The sequence below is a fragment of the Struthio camelus genome, chromosome 1, assembly GCF_040807025.1.
Source record: "Struthio camelus isolate bStrCam1 chromosome 1, bStrCam1.hap1, whole genome shotgun sequence".
Lineage (NCBI taxonomy): Eukaryota > Metazoa > Chordata > Aves > Struthioniformes > Struthionidae > Struthio > Struthio camelus.
Window position 1 is genome coordinate 41212607 of NC_090942.1, and position 18554 is coordinate 41231160.

The following is an 18554-nucleotide window of genomic DNA, read 5'->3' on the forward strand; positions in this document are numbered from 1 at the left end:
CCCCCTTGTAACAGGTATTTTACATCCGACAAAAGGAGAGACCTTGCCCTAAAGAGCTATTACAGTGATAAACAAACTGTTGATGGAAAACACAAGGTACGTGTCGCAGACATAAATTGGGACTAAAATTATACTAGTGTCTTCTAATCAAGATGAGAGATTTTTACAGCATAATATCATCTTTAGATGATTGCTTTCTGGAGGTAATGGCATAAACCACATCAGTATGTTCCCAGCGCTGGAGGACAGCAAATCTGCAGGCTTGTCAGGATGTTTGCTTTCCTTCAGATCCCTCTCTGAACATGACAATATTCAGAATCACCTGCCTTTTCTTCGAAAGTGGAGCTCACGTTGTAGGGATTCTTGAAAACATGTCCATAATTTGAACTTGCAGAAAATATATAATTTAGATAAGTAGGTGTCAATTAGTTAGATGCAATACATGAACGAAGAAAAATCAGTGCAAACTAATGAAATTCAGGAAAGAAATCTGACCTACTGAGAGTGCAAGCTAAAGCTTCTTGGAAACGTCTGTCTGTCTTTTCCAGTTAACGTAAGTTAATGTATGGAGAAAAAAGTAGGTTGCTGCTTCTCAGCACTGCCTATAATTTAGAAGTTCCTACTTTATTACTGTTATTCTTACTATCGTAAAATCTTTAAAACTACCCTGTTATAGTTACATTAGAGGGAAAGTACTGGTTTATGGGTTTTCAGACTTCCTTCTGTACATTATCCAGCACAGTGTTGCTCTAAGGGTAAGATCTGCCACAGATGTCTATGCCAGCACTGGAATAAAACAGGAGGGGTTCATCATTCACTGGTGGCAACATATTTATATAGAATAGCCAACATTATGCAAGTAATTATTTCCAGGCTGGTATTGAATAAATGGGCTTTTAGCAAATCGGTAATCATAGCCTTTAATGCTTACTGATCTATGTGGCAAGTGAAGAAACTAATTAAAAAAGAAAAAGGAAAAAAAAGAGCTGGAAGTGAGTTTTGGGAGTGGCCGGACATGTCTCTAATAGCAGGCTCCAAAGTCTCTTTCAGACACTTTCCCAAGGTTTCCTGACTTTTTTTTTTTTAACACCAACCTCTGTCTCTCTAATCAAGAGGAAATGGGCTTTGCATAGCTTTTGTCATGGCTTGAAAGTGCAAGCTGCAGTTTTACTTCAAATCCAAGGCTGCTCTAAACTAAACATGCTGTTTGATTGAAGTGCCACCATTGTCCCCCCCAAAATGGGAATGCTCACAGCCAAGTAACTTCAAGGCTTTAATTCTACAAACAAGAGGACCTGGCCTGAGCAGATGCAGTTCATAGAAGGTATTATCTTCCTAAGAACAATACTCAGCACTTAGTACTGTGTATTTTCAAAGTATTGTGTTAACCTCAATTAATCTTCTAAACATCCTTGCTAGCTTGACAAAAAAATTTTTAACTTCATTCTAAAGACAGGGAACTGAAAGATGGAGGCCAAAAAATTTAAGCTGACATGATTATTCAAACGGCTGGCTGGAAAGCTCCAAGGTCCAGACACTCATGAAAATTGTTTCTGTGATGATGCCTAACATGCTTATCTTCAGGAATCTGGTTTGAAAGCCTTGACAAAGTAACTTGCTCCACTCTAAATTACGTGAATCAGTAGATGAACTGGGGTAGGAACAGCTGTAGCTCTCAGTTCAGACAGTGCCTTTTCTCTGGCACTGGTGGGGCTATTTAGTAGCAGTGCCAGAGGCAGTTTGGGTAATACTAGCTTTTGCAGAGCATTTCGATTTGGAGGAGACAGGTATTCTGTGCAGGAGTTATGCACGTGAACAGAGGGCATGGGGAACTTAGCTCAGGCTGCCTGCACCAAGCCAGAATAATCATATTTTAACACAGAACCATCCATCAGCTTTGGACAGGGTGCAGCGTGTCCGTCATCAGCTCAGTCCCTTTTGGCCAGCGCTAGGATAGCAGTGGCAGTGGCAGGTTCCATAAACCTTCGAGTTGGTTATTTGGGTCAACACAGCCCTGGGTGAGTGACACTGCTGCTCCTCTTTCCCTTTCCGAAGCAGGCTCTAGCGATGTTGTTCATAGCAGACTGTACAGGATTTCCTTAAGGTAACCAAGGGTACATAGCAGCTCCCCTTAAAGACTGCTCTGTCCACAGTCCTCCCAAATGCAAAACACATTTCTTATAGCCTCATTCACAGGAACGCTGACAGCCAAAGCAATGAGTAAAACAATGTATTTGCCTACCCCCATGTTGTGAGTGCAGCATGGTCTCCTTGACAAGAAGCCACTCTGAACTTAGGGGCTTTCAGTTCTAAACCACCACGTGTTGATAGCTATAAAGAGACCAAAAATGTGCTGCGGACTTCAGCTCTAACTGCCTGTGCACGTTTTCCAGGTGATGATATCAGATTCACTCTCAAATCGCTTAACTGTGCCTTGCCCACACAAAAAGAAGAGGGGAAGCTCACGTGGAGATACTGAATGCCCGCAATTAGCTTCCTCTGTGGATAGGACTGGCCTCCCCATTCCCCCCCTCTGCTGTGGCTTTTCTTGGTTGGACTCTAGAACAGAGCATAAATCAAGAAGTAGCTGCATGCCTTCCACTATGCCTGTCGGTCAGTAGAAAAGCTGACCAGGGTTGAAGCCAGGGTTCCTCATGAGTGCAAGTTAAAGCATTCAGATTTCACTCACATCACATATCCTAAATGAGGTCATAAAACATCCTGTGTTTCTTAAAGCATAGTTAAAGCTAGAACCTCACTCATGCAACATGCCAATGGCAGACACTAAAACACTGGCAGCAGATACCCAGGCTCCCATGTCTCCTGCCAGATCCATGATCTTTCCACCGCACCTCATGTATCCTGAACATTTCCCCTTTTAGGGCAGAGATTTTTCAGAACAGCATGCATGGGAGGATCGTGCTGTACAGAAGGGGCAGAATTTTTCTGCAGCTGTATTTTTAGCAAAGGACATTATCAGAATGAACAAAGTATCCAATTAAAATAAAGAACAAAGCTCAGCCCTCCAGTTTTTTTTAGTCCACCAAATGTCCACCTGTAATAGCTATCAGGCTCCACAGAGTGGAGCAGGCTTAATATAAATCAATTAATAATTCCTCTGCCTTACCTCCTCTGTGCTGCTAGAGTATTGAAGAGTAGTTGTTGGAATCCAGGGTTTCTCTGTTACTGCAGACTTCAAGTCAAAATAGAGATTTTCAATGGCATTTTTACTGAAGTGTTCAGTTACATTTCTGATGAACGTCTGCGTGCTACTCTTCAGCAGAATTTCAGGCCTAGATGTAACAGCATTAAAAGGGGAGGATGTAGATATCGTACTCCATACAGAAGTTTCTGCATCTTGAAGATCTAAGACAAATAAAGGAAAATAATTAAAATCATCTTTACATTTTATCATCAATTCTTTAGATATTAATAAATGTGACTGATATGACTTCTAAGTAGTTTAAGTGCACCCTTGAGTTCTCTAATTTTTCTTTTCAGTGCCAACAGGTATTTTACATCAAGATCAAACTTTGTGCAAAACAAAAGCATCAAAAAAAAGACTTCCCTGACCGTTCATACCATGTTTTAAATATACTTCATCATTGATTCCAAAATGAAGAGAAAGGGTATCACATTGTTTTATTAAAAGCTTTTTCACTTACTTGAGTCTATCAAACAGCATACATTTTCAGCATTGTGTGGTCAAAAAAAAAAAACCAACCCTACTTGTAAGTGCCATGGCCGGATGCTCATCTCCCTTTTGTTGGTGTAAGTGTAATATTGTTTTATTTAAGGTAATGAAGTTCCTTGTGTCTACATGGGACATGTCTCTCATATTTTTAAAGCAGTCCCATGCAGGGACCACGCTAACGCTTGGCTGCTGTCTTTCCAAGGTTCAGCTAACAATCATATCAGTTAACTGAAGAGTCTGCAAGTTTAACTGTGGGTTTGCTTTTTTAGTCACGTATCCTTCAGAGAACGCCAAAGTTGCAATTAGAATGCAGGAAAGATTTTACTACACATTTTTCCTCCACATTTTCGTAGCTCTTCCTCCCTATTGGTATGTATTTAATATCCTTTCTTTGTGGCTGTGAGGGCAAGGTTCAAGCTGTGGTAGCCTCTACATCTGGTAGCATCACATTTCAGCTAAGCAATTGGAATTGCTCGCTGGCCCCTTCTCCTTACAAAAAGCTGCCCTGCCACTGCTGGAGCACAGCTAGTGTGTATTGGCTCACAGCCCAAGATACTTTGTCTGTCCTTGAACTGGGGTCTCCAGCATGACAGAACCTTGTTTTGCTGCTGAGCCACTGGGCTGGTTGCCATTTATAACAATTTTAGCTCACAAGCCCTCTAAAAAAAATTTAATGACTGGGTTAAATTGCAGCAGAAGCTTCCCAATATAATTACTTGGCATGCAATTATGATGTCTTAGCTGGCCAACCTGTGATTACTTCTTACCCAAAGGATCAGTGGGTGAGCTTCCATGAAGTCCATATTACCTTCTTTTGTATATGTGTAAATATGTGCATTAATGTGTTTATTTAATGAAACTTGCAGTACTTTCATTTCCATCCAGAAACACAAATGAGATAGAAAGCCCTTGTAAGTGACACTTTCATGCAAGCATTTCGTGCTCTCATCAGCATGGTGTGTTCACCTGGTCTGCAGCTTTGGATTCTCTCGAAAAAGATTTGTTTGGCGGGGGGGATGTTACATGGAAAATGTCCAAATATTCATTTTATTACAAAAAAAATGTTGATCGCATTTTTTTCCAAATCAAGGCATTGAAAACAGTACTACTGATCTAATTCTGCCCTCTCTTACACCAGTGTAAAGGATTTTGCCTAACCCCCAGGTCTGCTCCAACCCTGCAGACATCATTACGCTGCAGCAGTATTTGCAGACTGCCCTACAGAGTGCCTGTTGTGCAAAGTCTACGGTGGTGCTACATCACATACCTTCACGGCCCCCGTCAAAAGGAAGAGAAAGACTCTGGCAGGGGCAGCCTCATGCTCCAGCTGTCATCAGCTGCTCAAATAAACCCGTTAGCTGACACAAGTCCAGACTCGCTCGCTCTAAATTGCCTGAAAGTCACTGTTCCTAGGGATCTCCTATTAGTTGGGGGTCTCTGAAAATCTGCAGTAGCCAACCAGAAATGCTAGCCACAAGGACCTGGCCAGAATTTAGGCCTGCTGGGTCTGTGCCTCTCAGATATCTCCACGTCCAGCACGGAGTAGGCTACTGCTAGAAACACAGCTAAAAAAAAGTACACTTGGGTGGTCAGCAGCCATTTAGGAAAAAAGGCCGCTCCATTAGGTGCCTAAATATAGATTTACACACCCAACTTAAAAACACATTTAAAAAAAAAAAAACTTGGCTTTATTTACAGACAAATAGCAGCGATTCCAACAGGAAGATGTTTGCATTCCAGTACCAATTGTGTTTTAGGAAAGCTGCTACTCCATAAAAGGGAAGCTGGTGCTGCCAGCGACATGGACGGGACTCTGCAGCCAGGGGGTAGCCAGGATTCCCGGTGCAGGAGCCGAGAGGAGACTCTGTCCCCACTGGAAACACAACACTTGCTTCTCAGCAATGTTCCCCCAGCACTAGCAGATACTACGACTGACCGCTCAGTCACAGCACAACCCGACAACTCTTGTCAAGCTCAGTGCTACCCTGAGTTTCCAGCCAAAGGATCTTTCCAGTCAAAGACTGACGACAGTCTTTTACCTGTGACCCTGGCTGAAGCAGCATGCCATACTGGACAAACAGGATCCATATCTGTCCGCACTTCAAAAAAAGCAGGATCCAAGTTTATCATATCTTTCTAAAGAAAGCCACTATAGTCCTCATCTGAGAGCTCACATCCTTTCTTAAAGAGCAGGCTTTTATAGAAGAAAACTGCATATTACAGGACCCAAGCAAACAGGCTTCTACACATCTTGCGTTCCACATAAGTATCTCTTTTTAAACAAGGAAAACTCAGCCCCTGTCTGGACATCAGTAGAGTATACAGAAATCTCCATAGCGGGATTTTTCAGAAGTGCTTAACATTGTTCTCGCAGTGTATTTGGAAATCAGTCAAAAACCTCTTCATGGGAACAGAACTACAGAACTGACACCGACATTGATCACTAGTGGCTGAATGATATATAGTGTGTGAACATACCATTGTAATCATCAGTAGCACACCCAGGAGAAATTATGACTTATGAATAAGTGCACATTTCAGCCATGGTGTGCACTGCAGACTGCATCCATCTGCACAACAGCAGGCCATTTACAAGAAAAGGAAATACATAAGCTTTGCGTATATGAGGAGCAAGAACACTGCCTGTGGATCACTGCTTCATTGTCAAATCCTACTGTGGAGCCTTCAAACTCGGATGAGCTGCCACAGTGCAGCTTTTTGAATTTCCTGCCTTCTTACCATTCTGCCCACCCAGTTAAAACATAGATAGTCTCAGAAAACTGAGGCTGAACTGCTGGTGAAATGTATATGAACCAGATATCTACTGTATAAGAAAAAATACTGTGTAAGACTGGATCTAACTCGCTCACAGCAAGTTTATAAATTAAAAGGGATTGTTTTAAGGAAATCTCTGTATATGCAGGAAAAATGAAAATTTTAAAAACATCTAACTTCTTTTAAATAGACTGCAAAAATAAAATAAATTAAAAATCATACTTTAGATTTCTGTTGTATGAATAAATGGGACAGAAGAACAAAATCTGCTAAGTGGCCTTTCTGTCCATGGAAGTGTAGAGTTTTTAAGAGCTGCAAAACGATATGTTACTTTAGAAAAATGTCTTCCGTATCCGAGATGCTGCAGATGTTAGTGATGTTTGTATCGCATGTCACAGAAGTGAAATGGCTCCAGACTTCATTCTAGTCCCAATTTGCTTTTATAACCTTCTTGTTTTTGAAATGCTGAAGTAGCTACCTAAAGGCTCCTGCAGCATCAGTGCTAGCAGAACATCCCAGATAACCATGGTGCTATTACCTACAGCTTAGCTCTACCAGGTCTGGTTCTGACGGTTCAGATAATCCCAGCTCACCCTGAAGTGGACACCTACCTTTCGCCACTGAAAGCTATCTATCTAGACTTCATTAACTGCATGGATTAGGCCTCCGCTGAAAAGAGCTTAGAAAAGTAGCTACTATGTAGACACCTAGGGCTTGATTTGGGTGCCTAAGTGTAGGTATCTAGTGCTATCTGAAATGCTCTAGGGAATTCAAGACATCTGCTTAAGGCTCACATAGGACATATGGGAGATCTATATCCTAACTATATCCTACCCCTTCCGGGTAGGTAATCAGAGGTCAGGTGGGATATTCTGGAGCATCTCAAATGGCAGAAAGCACCTCTGTTGGGATAACTAAATCAGGCCCTTCCTTTAGACACTTATGTTTAGACATCGGGAAGCTGAAGCCTATTCCAGCCACCATAAAGAGACCCCTACAAAATAAAGGGAGAAGTCTTATTCATGAAAATTACCAGTATAGTTGTCTGGAGCTCTTTGTTTGCACTTGCAGCAGAAGATGAAATAATACAACAGAACTAGCCATCTTCTTGGTTGCTTTGGGGAGCTGCTCATATCACTCCATTTTTCCCCCATGAAAGTAGCTTACCTATTTTTGTTCTGTACTTTCTGCACTATGGCTCACTGAGACTTTTAAAATGTACCAAAATAAAAGAGCTGGGCTACAGTGCAAATTTTTCCATTTCTTTTTACAAAATGTAAAAACACGTTTATCTTTGGGAACCTCTCAGTATAGTACTGGATTGTGTACAAAGACTTGCAGTTACCTCCGAGGATCTGAGATTGATTCCTTTCTTATTCCAGGCAGAGCTGAGCAAAAGTGGTCAGTCATTTATTGCTCAGATCAAAGAAAGAAGAGTGAAGTCATTTTTAATATTTAATGGATTCACATAGATGCTAGCAAGCTCTTTTACTTAACGAAATCCTCTAAAATAATAATTTAGGGAGATCAAAACAGGTGTGGCTGAATGTTTTTTAGGAAAAAACAATTTTGGGTGAACTCAAAGTTGCCAGTGGAATGAAAATAATGATTCTCACAATTTTAATTTATCTTGGAGAAGTGTGTAAAGGTTACACAAAAAAACCCTCCAATAAGCTGTGAATCTGTGGGTGAACTGTTGCAGTCATTTTTAATATTGAAGGTGTGGACAAAGACATCCATTAAGGCCTAAAGATGTTAACATGATTGCAAAAAATAGGTAATAGTTTCTTTAAATAAGATCACATGGAGTGTGCTGGCTTTTTATTCTGTGACAGAGAAGCAGAATATTTTGGGATGAGAATACTTTTTGTGTTCTTAGGAGCTAACATGATGAAAGCCAAATGACTTCAGTCATTCCAAATCAGAGGGTATGGGATTTATGGTCTTACACAAAACCTCAAACTTTTTTAGACTAACCAAAGAAAACCACTAGACACATTTGTTTTCTCTTCAGAGCATGCTATAGACTATTGTTGTGTTTGATGCTTACATTGCTGTGCCTTGAAACTCCTGGAATTTGGTAATTTTGACTAAGTTATCATATTAGTGTTTTTAAATGATCTTTAATTAAATTTTTTCATCATTTTGGCTCTCTGTAGTATATGCAGTTAAAAAAAAAAAATCCTGCACATAATATCAGCATGCCTAGGTGGAAAATTCTTTAGCTCTGTATATACATCAGAAACCCTTTGTGTCTTTCTAAGAGCTAACGGCTATTTTCAGGTCACAGAATTTGATATCTAATGCCTGATTAGACATCTCCTGTAATTAAAAAAAAATGCTTCTGTTAGGCATGTCAGTGTATATTTAATAAAATGTAAAAGTGGCCCTTGTTCATGTCCGTGGACTGTTAGGTAGGCAGCGGTTGCTGGTAGTGGCTGGTCTCCTGAGTGTTTTGATCTCAGACATCATAGCAGACATATGAGCTATACTGGTTCCTGGTGAGTGCCCCAAGCATGTCCCTAAGTACCCTGTAGACAGCAATGAACAACTTAGCTACAGGACTTCTGGTAAGAAGGAAAAACAAAAGGGTGCATGGCAGATGGCAAAGTTGCATCTATTTCTACTTAAACATAAGTGTAAAAGTAGGAGTTAAGACTCTATGTTTATATTCATTACAAATAAAATCTCTGGAATTAAAGGGACTCAGAGAAGGAGGCAAGGGGACCTGCACTTGATGAACACAAGACATCAGTTCCTTTGGACTACTGAGTGCCTCTTGTGGTTAAGTAACTACTGCAACGTCGTCCAGCTTATGCCCCTCACAACCTGGAGCACCTTCTATCCCAACTGCTCCCTGCCCCCAGGAAGATGAGGAAAAGCTCTGTAAAAGGCGATGGGGAAAGATGCAGGCTGCCTGACAAAGCTTGGAGCTGCTGCTTTTACTTTAAGTGAAGAGGAAGGAGGGAAGGGGAAAAGAAACAGGGAGCCACCAAGACATTTTGACCTCTGGGACAAGGTGTCTGTTGGTTCCTATCTCTCACTCCCCCTCCACCCTATTTCTTAGGCTTCTCCTGCACAAAAGATAGAAGTTCTTCCTCTTGGAGAGGACACTTTCCCTTCCTACCCTGAGCTGGGTGAGATACAAAGCTGGCTAGGCAAGACTGATAGTTTTGTTGTAGGCAAGTTGCTGCTATTCCTGTGCTCTTGCCATCTTTCTTTCGTGCTCTTCCTCTGTCCCAGGAAGAGTGCTGGGAAGATGCACTCCTCTTCCCCTGCCATGGCCCTGTGTAGGCATGGTGCAGAGTTACTACTGCTGCTCTGGTGGACCAGAGCAGGCCTCAGCCCTCCGTGTCTGCGCTGCTCTGGTCTCTTCTACCCATCGTCTCACCCACTGAAGTTGACAGAAGTGTTCAGCAATGGGACATGACCCCAGTAAGCTCAGGCTCAAATATAAAGTAGGCAGACTAAAAATGGGATAAGGGGAAGGAGTAGCCCATGTGAAAGGTAGGTGATGAGAAAGAGCAGATAGAGGGCCACAGACTGCGGTAGAAGAGGAAACACTGTAGAGATAACAGTCTGAATGTCAGATAGCACATGGGTCTTTTGCTTATATGTAGTATCTAGTGTTTTGTCTAATTTAGACTGTAGACAAAACAAAAGATAAAAAGATGCTCTATTTGTTGTTGATCCCACTATGCTTCTTAAGTACCTGGCACATAAGAGTAACCAATACAGCCATTCTCTTTTATGAAGTCAGGAGACTCTTCTGAATGGGGTTTAGTCATGAAACCCTCTGTTCTGAGAGTTTTGCAGCTACAAGTACTTCAGGAGCTATCCCTATTACTTATCGTAGGGAAGAAGGGAAATGCAATGCAGAGCATCAAATTACAAAACCGTTCATGGCTCTTTTTTGTGTCCAGACTGACTGCTCTACAGGCTGCATGGTAATCTTCGGATCTGAGTGAATAACCACAGCATATGGCTTGCGCTTGTGCCTGTCTATTTAAAATCATTCTCTGGTTATCTTGGTGAATAATTGTTGGTTTGCAGTGTTTTTGAGGTTTGTTGGGAATATTCAGGGTACCACATGGCATTACCTCTCTTCTCCAACTGGATGTTTTACTGAAACTAAGGCACCCAAAACAAAGGAGGCTTCTAAGAACAGCTTATACAAGTCAGAAGTGATGTTAGCATTAGTGCTAGCAGTGCGCTGGGTGATTGCCAGACATATAAGAGGAGATGGGGCTTGTCCTGCAATTATTATTTGTAGGCAACAATTTTTGCCATGTTTTCAGTCATAGTAATGATCTTTGCCCCTTTCAAACGAACACTGCCCGTGCTTTATAATAGTCATATAAGCTACTGTGCCAAATGTTCCTACAGAAATATACAATGCCTCTAAATATAAAATAGGAGCCTGAGAATCCCTTAAATCTGCTGATTCTCCACATGCAAAACCGTATTTTATCTAGGTCTTCTACTAGTTCTATGAGAACTCTTAAACAGCTTGCTGGCTATCTAATCTAAGACTGCCTCAAATAATGTAAGCTTAAGTTAAACTTCTTAAAGGCTCCCCTGCTATTCCCCACCTGTGTACATGCAATATTTACTTCACCTCTGGCCCAGACATATCAGTCTTCCAATGAGTGGAAGTTTTCTTTTCTTGTGAATTCCCCATTTTCTCCCTAGTCCTGTTTCCTTTCCTGCATTCCTTCAAGTGCCATCCACTCCCTCATCCCGCCTTCTATGCTTTCAACTCCCTCATGTTTTCCTCTTCCCTGTTTCCATTCTTCTAGCTTTCCCTGCTTCCTAGACTTACAGATGCCCTGACCCCAACAGTCGGATAGTCCACCGTAGCAGCCGGCCAGGCCACTTTGCTGGTTTGACTCTAGAACAGCAATCAGTGTTGCTCAGTGGCGTTAACATTGTCAGATGGTGTCTTGAAACACTGCTCTTATAGATGGCTTTCTTGGTTCAGTGGTTCAGAATTTGCTGCCTTGAAAGAGAGCCTTATTCCTCTCTCTGTCCAGAATCTCCTACTGAATTTGATGAAAACTGAAGTCTCTGCACCTCAAAGGAGCTCAATACCTTGCCAAACTTGGCCCTTCTTCATGTCAATTTTGTAGCTGTCAGAATCAAGCCTGGCTTTTGTGTAAGAAGGACTGCCAGTTATTAGATTCAAAGTGATCTGCAATTGAACAGAGATGGGATATGTATTTAAACTAATCCTGACTTTCACAAACAGTAAGTTAGGTGAGGATTGCAGCAAAAAATTTTGTATCAAAACATGTCTCAGAAGGCCAATTTGAAACCCAAATCCAAGCTCAAACCTTCTGCAAGTTCAGAACAATCACATCTGGCATTTGAATTAGGCTCACTATAAAACATAGTTGCAGTTGTTGCATTTGGAGCTTGTACTGTATCTGAGCTGATAAGATGTTTGGGATGCAATTCAGTGAGTTACTTCTTTGCCAAAATGTCATTATTTTTTGAGAGTACTGTGCAAACAAAGGGTAAATTACATTAAAACAGGCTGTTATTCAGGAGTAGAAAAACTTGCAGCTATTTCGGCTCTAAAGACTTTGTTCAGTTTTTACTATCTTATATAAATATAGACCGAATATGTTATTTTAGGCTGATCCACTTCAGCTTTCATTGAAATCAGACAAATGTGCTTGGAAAACTAATTGTATGCATTCAACACTGAAAATATTGGCATGTATGTGGACCTCAAGACTAGGACTGTCGGCATTATTTTCTTCTGTAGCACTTACTATTATATGTATTTAAAAAAAATGCATATCTCTGTGCTACTTCTAGTCTTCATAAGCGTCTTCATAAGCTTCTACCTGGAAGTCTTAGGCATTTAAATACATCATAATGTACTGCTGATTTCTCAGGAGAGCTTCCCAGAGATGTCAGAAAAGAGATGATTGAAACAGTCAAATGCTTAAAAGGGGATCTACAGGCCTGTCTACAGACAGAATTTCAGGAAAATTAAGGTAAATTGATTAAAAGAGCACACACAGTAAATAGATGAGAAGGTGCTTTAAAACCCCATGGCAATTGTCTTACTCAGTATTCATTGGTCTAAATGGTTCCTCTTCTGAGGATGATTAAGAAAAGGATGTAACCTTAATTTGACTCCATTAGGCCAGCTAGCTAAAGAAAATAACACTGCCTGGGTACTTCACCTAAACTTGCCATGGTGTCTTTGAATAAACAAGCCATACCTGCCCCTACATGCAGGACTTCAAATGATTATCGTTTTCTTAATCCCTAAAATATATGGGAGGGCATCTTGGCCAATTTTCCATTCCCTGGTTCTGCAAGCTGCCTTTTCAGACCTCCCGACAGGTGAGTAACCCTGCCTGCTGCTGTGAATAGATTCCTGCAAGTGCAGATTTGTTCACCAAACTGATAACCAACCTTACAAGGAATGGGAGGATCAGCTGTCAATTTTGTCTAAAAGACTCTTAGGTTAGAAGAGGAACAAGGAAGTTGTTTTAAACTTCCTGAAAATTTGGCCATATGTGAAAGGATAGGATCATAAAGCCTTTTTTTAAAATCTTGTAAAGACAAGAATAAATTGCGTGTTCCCTGCAAAAAAGCTTAACTGTGCAGTTGAGCACAGTTATTTACCTTGAAGAACCATTTAAAAGTGTGTGGGTAGAATACCCACGAGATTGTCATGAAGGATTAACAAAAGGACAACAGGCAAAGAGTTATTAAGCAGTATTCAAACCATTCTACCTTCCCTTTTTTCTATGGATGCATGTAAACATATCACTACACAGGTGTATTAAGGCATCTGGAAGTGTATGCACGGACCCATACATCTTAAAGTGTTATTGCAAGCATTTCTGAGATTTTTGTTTCAGTTCATTATTCCGAGAATTTCGAACGTTCTCATGTATATTCCACCCAAGGGCAGAATGTAAGGACGCTGTGTAAACACTCAACCGTATAAGCCATATGGCTGTTTCAGTCATGCATTTGGATTAACCAGAGAAATGATTGTGCTTATATTTGATTTTCAGATGCCTTTTTGCTCTTGGCAGATGGAATGTGAATTTGCATGATAAAGTGAATGGGGAGGAGAAGAACTTGTATCTGTCTATATTTGTAAAAACTACTGGGAATTAGTACCCACAATTCTGTTTAAAAGGAAGAAAAGGAAACAATGCAAAAATAGTGAGATGAGCTTATACATAAGCACTTTGATCCACAGACTGGGACTGGAGAAGAGAGGGAACATCCTGAAAATATAAATTGGCCTAAAAAACCCACCAACTGTCATAAAGTCAGCTCTCACGTAAGCTGTTCTGTTTATGGTTCTTTAACTGTTTTCAACTATGAAAAATGTCTTTCTATATGAATGAAATAAATATCACCATCAATAAATATCATCACTTGACTGAGGGTAAAAGAGATAAGGTTGTTACCAAAACTTCCAGGATACTTCTTTAAAGGAGTAGCTCACCTTGCTTTGAGCACAGATTTACATAGACAAGTTTTCCCGTCTCGCTGGCTCCTAGCTGCATCCATGAATGAAGGTATTTCTTACTCTGCTTGGCCATTACCTTCTGACCTTGCTTCGTGAGAAAGAGAGAGCTGTTGGCCACCTTCAGGAGCCCGTCCTCCTCATGGCAAGTCCACCTGACTGCCTGGGGACAATCAACGATGATGCTGCGAGATGACAGGGCAGAGCGTGTAGAGATGCTCAGGCACTGGCCAGATCTAACATGGAGGAGCCTGTCATCTGCTGTCCACCTCCACTGCTGGTTGAGATGGGTCATATTGCACTTTTCCATAATGACTCCTTTCTTTTCTGAAAGACACTGCTGTTTCTGGACATGGATAATCAGAAACCCTTCTGGAAGAGGAAAATTCCAAAAAAATTGAAATAGATTACACGTGCTTGTTTAACAAAGTAGCAAATTCTTTATGATTTAAAATACAACAGCAAATAAATCTCTCTTCCATTTTCTAAGTGGTGAACTTTTCATGAACTTTCCATGTGTTGATCCTATTAAAAAACCCCTACAACCCAAATGAAGCAAGTGCTAGTTCATGGTAATGTAAAAAGTGAGAATGCAAAAAGCAAACTATGATTGGTAAAGGTCACCTTGACCTTCACTATATATAAAAAGGAAAAAACAAAAGAACTGAATAAAAAGAAAGCTAAGAACTATTGACTTTAAGTCCATTTCTGAAAAACCCATTTCCCCTGCTTGAAAGCATACAGAGATCGACAAGAGCTCTGTCTTTTTTTAGTTTTATGACACAGTCCTTTTACAATATAATTCACTGCCTGGAAATTGTTTTATTAAAACTCATAGTATTTGTGAAGAAAACACATAAGAGGACATTCCTAAATTTGGGTGCCTTTCAGTGTCTGTGCTTTTACAAGACTGGAGGCTCTTTACTGATAGGAAGTACACCTATCTTACTGGATTTACTCCAATGTCCCTAGCTGTTAGTTTTGGGACCATCCTAATTCATACCAGACTAATTCTTTGTGCCACCACACTTAAACATTTACATGAAACACTAACATGAACATAACGAGAGCTCATTCACCAAAAAAAGCCAACATTACCAGTGTAAAACACGTACTTGTTAAAGAACACAGAATCACATATTTCACATGCAGCCTCACAGCCCCCTTTTTTTAAGCTTTTCTTGTTTTATAATTCACTTACTCTATCATTTCCAGCCTCATTAGCTACAAAGTGCTTAAAAAAAAACTTATGTACTTTCCTTGGTTTAATTCCTCCCCCCCCAGCTTTTACAGAACTGGGCTCTTTCATACTAGGTGCTACAGAAAGCTCCTGACTCTGGAAATTTCACAGAATAGGAACAAAAAATAGGAATCTCCCCTTCGAAGAGCTTGTCCCAAACCTTAGCTCCTGGATTGTCTAGCAGGAGATCATCTTAAGAAAAAAAAGAGGTATATCTAGCATATAAGGAGACAGTTTATTTTCCTGTGGAAAGAAATCTAAACAGAACTGGCTATGTCGGCCCTGCCCCCCGTTCCTCTTGTATAAACTCAATCAAAGAAGAGACTCAGTTTTTGTAAGCCACCCGCCCCCCTGGAGGCAGAGGGGGGGTGGCAGAGAGTATAATACAACAGCGGAGAAGTGGGGAGAAGCACTTACCTGAGATTGCCAAAGCAAGACAGGTAAAAACCAGGACGTGAAATAAGGAATCCATTTTCCATCTAGCAACTCCCCATGCTTCTCTTAAAAAAAAACACCTCAGATAAGTGAAGCGAAGGCTAGGAAGGAAATGTGCCTTCACAGGGGGAAAAAGTCAGTGACGAGCACTTCCTTCTATTCAATTGTTTTGGGGAGTTTTACACCACTTTGTCCTTTCATATGATTCTTCAGAATTTACTAGTTCCTTTATTTTGGAAAAATACAAGCAAAAGAGAGAGAGGTTTTCAAACACCCAGCTCACTAAAAAACAATGATTCAACATTTGTATAATTTACTGGACTAAAAGTCTAAAGAAAAGGGATTGTAATTCTGTGTAATTGCTTGTCTGTGAAGTACGGCGAGTCTGCAGGTGATCTGGGTTGTGCTGAGTAAGTACATACTGTGTTATCCAGGGAATACACACACACATTTCTGTAATTACACGTAATCAAGCAAAATCTCAATATTGATCTTCTAACTCCACAAGTTCTAAAAACCAAGTAGAGAGGGGGAGAAGAAGGGGAAGAGGAGGAGGCAAAGCTCTGAGACTGTACCAGGTCTTAGATAAACTCCCCCTGAGGGATCAAGTCATGTTGACTTTGCCTTCCCATCAGGTGATCCGCTCTGCTCAGTGTCAGTGGGAGTTTGTTGATGTCCTCTGCAGTGGCTCTCCAATGGTGTGAAGCCATGATGGAGCTTCCCAAATTGTACTGGGCTATGCCTGCTTACGGGGGTACAAGAGTGTGTGGTGCATTAACTACCCTAGGAAAAAAATACCGACTTCAATAAATATTTTATATCAAGTGTAATTTATTAGCAGTATGAAGCAAAGTCAACATCACTGCATTAAAAACTCATTATACCCTGTGAACAGACCTCCCAGTGCTTGCTGTTAGTCATAATGCCAACTTCATATTTCTCTTAAGGAACAAATTCTTACTGAATGGTAAAGGGACACTCATAGCAGCATTTTCCTTTTTGTTTAACCTATCATGGAACAGTTCATATCACTAGAGATATCCATCTCCGTCCAAAGAGGCAGAGCAGTTAAACAATATAAGCAAAAAATCCCCTATTAATAAAAGACAGACAAATATTTAAAATCCTTACCATTTAATATATGCTACAAAGTTTCTTTTAAAAGTAAAATGACTTACACAATTTACAAATACACTGGATTAGGGTCTGTAGCAGAAGCATCTTCTAAGATAATCAACAGTATAGGGTAAATACATATACACTGAAAAACAGACATTGTGCTCTGTAACTGCTCTGTAAGACCTACAGTAAATATACATTTAATAGTTAATAGTATGAAGAACATATATTTCCATATAAAATATTAACTGCTTTTGAATATTTTCAAAAACAAGACTTTTACTTTTTTTTCTCATCTTCTTTATCTTTTTTAATTCATAATTGAACACTTGCAATTTTAGCAGCAAGAATATTATGTGGCCAAGAAACAAGCCTACCACATAATCTGTAATAGCACTTTACAGTACAGTTGACAGTCCATTCACAAGACAGAGTTTGCAAACGTTAAAGCATTTATACACTTGATAAACATTTCTTCTTTAGAAGTTCCAATGTCCATCTGACCGCAGCAGTAGCACATACATACATTCCATATGGCGGATATCAGTGTTACAGAATTAAACCCACTTTTAGAGATATATGTGAAATCCATGTGTAGTTTCAGTACAGTACCTTCTTTATAAATCATTTTGGGAAGCTCACAATACATTCATTTACAGTAAGGGTCCAGCAATCTTTATACTATTTTGCCAAACTGTCCACAATCCTTTCAGAAGCTGGCTTCAAAGCCTCTCTTCCCACTGCAGTAAACTCCTTGAAGAAGCTGCTGGTAGGTAATGAAACAAATTACCTAAAGAGACTGACATTCTGTTTTACCCTCCTAGACTTCACTGGACAGCTTCTGCAGAAAGTCTGCTTTCATACAGACTTAGTGCATGGTGCACAAATTCATACTGTTCGCTGGTCTGAACCATTCCACCCCTGAAAAGGAAACATAATAGAATGAAATCTTGTTTTCTAAGAATGCAACAACCTCCAACCACTGCCAACTCAGTCACCATCAGATAACTCAAGGCCTTTTCTCAATTTTTGCCTTAGTTTGCTTGAGTAAATGAGAGATTTACCTGAGCAGATATGCTTTCTTCAAAACTTATGCTATCTAGCATATGCATAACATGAACTATCATTCCTGGCTCCGTTAGCATAAGAACTAGGCAGAAAAACATCTGGCATCTACATCGTTAAAACCAACTTTTCAAATTCAACATAGTAAATTTTGCTCAGCCACTTGGGCACGGAGGGACAGATGCATGGAATTAGCATTACTACCGATGGGGCAAGGCAGTATTCAGAATCTGGCCGTTCATTCTTGTCCTTTACTAAAAATGTAACCTTTGGTGACCCTCAGATCGCATGTACAGAGAACAGCTTTTCCTGTCCTCTTTCTAACGCCTACAATGCATCCTGTCTGAACAGCAGCCACCTAAGAAATTTTACAGCAATGACTCATTTCACACCAACAATATAAGAGTTTAACTTGACCATAAAAAGGATTAGTTACAGCTAATTTGGATTAGAGGCCTACATTTAATACATCACTTTTTTGGGTCAAATTATGAGGATGAAGTCCCACATCTCCACTGCCAATTGCAGTGTGGTAGAAAGGGGATGATGATCTATAGGAATGGGAGCTTAGATGGAGCAATATGTAGTAGGAGTGGTAGCTTTCAGCTCTGAAATTAACCTGAGACTCTTTCTGACAGTACTTGAATCCTTCGGGTCTCATTCCTCATGTAGTGAGGGCTAAGGTTTACTTAATGCTATTTTTACTATCTCATCTCTCA

At 40.3% G+C, this 18554-nt stretch overlaps 2 protein-coding genes across 5 annotated transcripts in view; both read right to left on the reverse strand.

Moving 5' to 3' along the window:
* Nucleotides 1-15717, reverse strand: part of PTPRB (protein tyrosine phosphatase receptor type B) — a 69693-nt gene extending 53976 nt beyond the window's left edge. For all 3 annotated transcript variants that reach the window (XM_009669591.2, XM_068935600.1, XM_068935592.1), the window contains exons 1-3: nt 15634-15717; nt 13956-14348; nt 3128-3366 (exon numbers count right to left, since the gene is read on the reverse strand). In XM_009669591.2, coding sequence (XP_009667886.2) covers nt 3128-3366; nt 13956-14348; nt 15634-15688 — 687 coding nt within the window. In that variant the 5' untranslated portion in view covers nt 15689-15717. The remainder of the gene's footprint in view (nt 1-3127; nt 3367-13955; nt 14349-15633) is intronic.
* A 745-nt stretch (nt 15718-16462) lies between these two features.
* Nucleotides 16463-18554, reverse strand: part of PTPRR (protein tyrosine phosphatase receptor type R) — a 162820-nt gene continuing 160728 nt past the window's right edge. For both annotated transcript variants that reach the window (XM_068935629.1, XM_068935621.1), the window contains one exon: nt 16463-17691. In XM_068935629.1, the coding sequence (XP_068791730.1) occupies nt 17598-17691 (94 nt within the window). In that variant the 3' untranslated portion in view covers nt 16463-17597. The remainder of the gene's footprint in view (nt 17692-18554) is intronic.